At 35.1% G+C, this 5,112-nt stretch overlaps 1 protein-coding gene across 1 annotated transcript in view; it reads left to right on the top strand.

The window, feature by feature from the left end:
• Positions 1–5,112, top strand: part of tyw1 (tRNA-yW synthesizing protein 1 homolog (S. cerevisiae)) — a 72,457-nt gene that overhangs the window by 60,788 nt on the left and 6,557 nt on the right. The window contains exon 14 of the mRNA XM_016268552.1: positions 3,143–3,310. Within this exon, the coding sequence (XP_016124038.1) occupies positions 3,143–3,310 (168 nt within the window). The remainder of the gene's footprint in view (positions 1–3,142; positions 3,311–5,112) is intronic.

A 5,112-nucleotide genomic window follows, 5' to 3' on the forward strand; every position in this document is an offset into this window, starting at 1 on the left:
ATTACTACAAATTAATACTATAAAAAATATATAATAATAATAGCAATACTAATAAGAAAAAAATGTAAAATAATATTAAGAAATAAAATAGTAACAATTATATTAGTTATTATTACCATTATTATGATGATGATGATGATTATTATTAAGTATAATGATCATTACGTTATTGTCAAAATACAGAAATTAAACTAATTAAAATTCAGTTTTGGATATTAATTATCAGACAATTGCACAAATCATCTGTATCAGTTAAGAAACTTTTAAAAAATGTCTAATTATGAATATCTTCAATTATACTTATTTATTCATAAGTGTAAGCCATTAGCTTCAGGTAAAAGAGAGCTGTAGGAAATTCTGTATTAATCATTCCCTTATGGTGCCTCTTGTGATTATTTAATGAATTATTGCACTCAGTATTCACATTATTTAGAATGAATTTGCTTTTAATTAAATCATTAATTTGCCCTTGTCGTGTGTTTGTTTCTGAACCATTGAAACCACTGATGCGTTGTTTACAGTTATGATTTATCTGATATCTCTTTCACATGACGGCTCTTTTTTAAATTCTCTCAACGGCATGAAGATGTTCATCTATCGATTGTCCGGCGTGATAGAGTGCTAACAGCTCAGCGTGATGAAGACTGAAATAAGATAAAGCCTCACCGAATGGGTTTTCACTCTGTCACAGGATGAGTAATGTCTTTTCAACAGCACAGCTACTCCTACACACAAGCAGACTCATGAACTAATGCTGGCCACACCACAAATGAGGCCGGTTTTCATCCAGCGGTGATGTGTCACTTACTCTGTTGCCAAGGATTATTAATGACTACTTTTCATGATGTGTGAAGGTTCAAACGGAGAACGTGACCTGACTTGACACCAGTTTGTTTCAGTATCCAATCAGACATCAGAGTTCATGATGACAGAAATTGTATAAATTGTAAACAGAATTTGCATTTCCAGCATGTGGTGGATGCAGCCCTCATAGCCGCATTCGTCCTGGTCACAGCAGCATCTATGAGGTGTGATGTGAACGCTGTCCTGTCGTGTGTGTAGGAGTTCAATGAGATGATCTGGCTGTCTCAGTTTCCATCATCCATAGAAAAACCAAATCAGCCTCCACGCACCGGCGTGTCTTTGGGCTGTGTTTGCCGATATGATTCAGAGTGTTTTTGTGTCCCTTTTTGTACAGTGAGGCACAGTTAAATCTAAAATGTTCAAAGAGTCAGGGCAATATCAGCTGTATCTGAAAAGTGTGATTGTGAATATTTTAAATGAAAGCTACCTGAGGGAGTGTTACAGTGATTTTATTGCTTTTATGAAATGTTGTCATCACCTATATGATAAAAAAAGGTCCAATATTGTTATGTTATGGCCAATAACCGATAAATGGGTAAGGTTGAATTCTATACTGTTTTGTCTGAACACATTGTAATCCTTAAAACTACTTATTACAGTAATCGCAAATTAATCACACATCAATTTGGGCTAGCAAAAATGACCACCCAAAAGATAATTTAAAGTCATTATTGTGTTAAATGACAAAAGTTTTGATTAGAAATTACAAGAAAGTAGCTTTAGAAAGAAGTATTTTGATTCAAAATAGAATTTATTGCATTTTTAGACTACAATGTGGCCATAACATTTTTAGAAACTAAAGTGGCAATTGGGTGTATTCACACAGACTGTTCATAGGTGACATGAATGCATTTACACTGCAATTAGAATTGCGTATGCTATGAGATAATTGGGTTTTAAATGGACATTAGTTCCATTAGAGCCATAGGTGGCTCACTGGATCATTGGCTCACTTTATTATTTTAAAAACATAATTCATTCAGTAAAGAAACACTGCTGTGACACAAACACTTAGATTGGCATTTTTTGCCCTCTAGAATTTTAGGGGCATATAACTGCATTCTACTAAGCTGCATCACACAGTCAGTCTTCATGGATTATGTTTATCATTAAGCAGCTATGTATATGTGGACAATATCGGTTATCAGCCGATATTACAGTTTTTTTTAAATTACTATGTATTTCAATAAATACTTTATTGAAATAAAAATGATATTTAATAAATTCAAAACAAAGAAAATTCTAATTATTCAGAAACCATTATCATATCGATATATTGTGTATCCCTTAATTAAATTGAATTAAAGATACTAACGGACTGTGAGGTGGCAGGATGTGTATTCATATTTTACAACAGAAGAAAGTGGCCTATCTATGGAAGCCTGTTTTTGCCACCGAATACAAATAAAAAAGGTAATTGTGTGTTTTTATCTCACAATTCTGATGTTTTTTATCGCAATTGCGAGTTTACATCTCGCAATTCTGACTTTTTTCTCAGACGTGTGAGATTGTTGCAAGTTGCAAGTTATTAGTTGCAAGAGATATAAACTCACAATTCTAAGAAATGAAGTCAGAATATAGAAACTTGCAATTCTGTCTTTCTCAGAATTGAGTGATATAAACTCACAATTACGAGTTAAAATGTCAGAATAGCGGGATAAACTCACAATTGAGAGAAAAATTCTGATTTTTTTCTTCTCGCAAGTGCAAGTTTTGTGAGAATTGTGAGATATAAACTCGCATTTGCGAATTGTAAAGTCCAATTCTAGGGGGGAAGAAGACTTGTGTTCTCAGAATTGCGAGTTTATATCTCACAATTACGACTTAACTTGCATTTGCGTGTTATAAAGTCAGACTTGCGAGATATAAACGTGCAATTCTGAGAAAAAAAGTCAGAATTGCGAGTTTTTTTATTGCGAGTTTATATCACACAATACTAACTTTATCATTCTCAACTGCGAGTTTATATCATGCAATTCTGACAAAAAAGTCAGAATTGTGGGTTTGTATCATGCAATTTGGAGAAAAAGAAAAATTGAGAGATGTAAACATGCAATTGCGAGAAAAGTCAGAATTGTGAGATAGTCGCAATTAAATTTTTTATTCAGAGGCAGAGACGGGCTTACATACTTATCCAATAAGACAAACCCAATAAGAACTGTCTGTTTTATGTTGATACTTTTATGATGAGATTTTATCATGCTGTGTTTGTGACTTAGACAATTTAAATATCCAATTTTACAGTTTTGTCCCTCTTGTCTCTTTGCCTGTCCTCTAGGGAGTGACATACTGTGGCGAGAGCTCAGCCAGTAGCCTGACAATGGCCAACGTACCCTGGCACGAGGAGGTCGTCTACTTCGTGCAGCAGCTTGCCAACCTGCTCCCAGACTATGAAATTGCCTGCGAACACGAGCACTCCAACTGTCTGCTACTTGCGCACCACAAGGTAATCCTGAACAGACATGCTGTTCATAGCTGCTGGTCTACTCCTGCACTGCGTTTCATAGAAACGGAGCTCATACTGTAATTTCCTTTTTCTGACTCAAACCACTTAAAGCTGTTACAAATAAAGATACCGCTGCCATTTCTGTAAATGTCATTGAAAAAGTGTTGATATGGGCACTTGCATTAAACTGCCATTCAGGTGAAGGGTTAAACCTTCCTTCCTGCATTTCTATGCTGTCTCCTGACACCGCGCTAGTCATTCTTACAGCTACTCTTGTTTTACATTCGTTTCTTGTGACAGCTTCTCTAATGGTTTGCGTGGGCAGTGAGCCCTTACCAGCGCTCTTCTCTCACAAACAAAAAACATATTTATGTGCAAGTGTTATATGGTGCTTCAGTATCCTTTTATGATTTGCTGTTTGTATTCTGAAATCAAGTACCATACATTTCTGCATGTGATTTGATGGTGAATATTTCCATTCTAACACACAATGGGGTATTTTATTTACTAAGAAACAAAGTCTTGTGTGCTTTCCCTGTTTGAAAACATCTGAAAGCAGTCTTTTGAGGTGGTGTTTGCTGGTTTTAGAGGGGTTCTGCGGCCAGGCTGGGAAAAAACAATCTGAAGACCTGCTTAGGGAGGCCAGCTTAAACCTGATAAGACTGGCAGAGCGTCATCATTTACTCACCCTCATGTCATTCCAAACTGTATGATAATCTGAACAATGTTTCAGCTGCTTTTGAACGATATATAATTTATCTTTAAACGATAAAATGGCTAAGATGTTGTAAACATTAATCAGTACAGTTTGACTTTTGAAGCGACAACCACTTTGTATGATGAACAGAGTGAAATACACATTCATGCACAGACTTCATCACATATGGGTACACGTTCTTTTAATAATCGTTGGCAACAAGTCATGTACTCATGATGCAGGATAGGACACTCATTTTTTACTCTGTTGATACCCAATGTTTTAAACCAAGTTGATTCAAATTTAGTTTTTGAATTTGAATTTAGATTCAATTTTATTGTTAATTTTGGGGAAAATTGGCCTTTTAGTTTAATACCTTTAGTTCTGTTTTAATGTTTAATACCTCAAGTATGGTTTTCTCTATGAAAATAACTAAAGAAGCTAGCATCAAACAAACAAACATATTTGTTGAACATCAAACCTCATTGATTTTTGCACATCATGTAAACAAATGTCATAAGGTGTGACCGCTAGGCAAGGTTTGAGTCACGCAATCCTTTATGTCCTTTTTGGAGTATGAAAGTTTTGGACCCCATTGATTTTCATAATATACAGTGGTGTGAAAAAGTGTTGGCCCCCTTCCTGATTTCTTATTTTTTTGCATGTTTGTCATACTTTAATGTTTCAGATCATCAAACAAATTTAAATATTACACAAAGATCATGCAAGTAAATACAAAATGCAGTTTTTAAATGATGATTTCATTTATCAAGGGAAAAAAGCTGTCCAAACCTACGTGGCCCTACGTGAAAAATGAATTGCCCCCTCCTGTTAAATCATGAAAGAACTGCAATTAACCACATTATTTTAGAAAGCTGAGTTAAATTTCACTAGCCACACCCAGGCCTGATTACTGCCAGACCTGTTGAATCAAGAAATCACTTAAATAGAACTTGTCTGACAAAGTGAAGCATGCTTAAATAGCAACACATTATGCTGCGATCTAAAGAAATTCAAGAACAGATGAGAATCAAAACAGTTGACATGTATCAGTCTGGAAAGGATTATAAAGCCATTTCTAAGGCTTTGGGACTCCAGCGAACCA

The sequence above is a fragment of the Sinocyclocheilus grahami genome, unplaced genomic scaffold (genome assembly GCF_001515645.1).
Source record: "Sinocyclocheilus grahami isolate Dianchi unplaced genomic scaffold, SAMN03320097.WGS_v1.1 scaffold46.1, whole genome shotgun sequence".
Taxonomy (NCBI): Eukaryota; Metazoa; Chordata; class Actinopteri; order Cypriniformes; family Cyprinidae; genus Sinocyclocheilus; species Sinocyclocheilus grahami.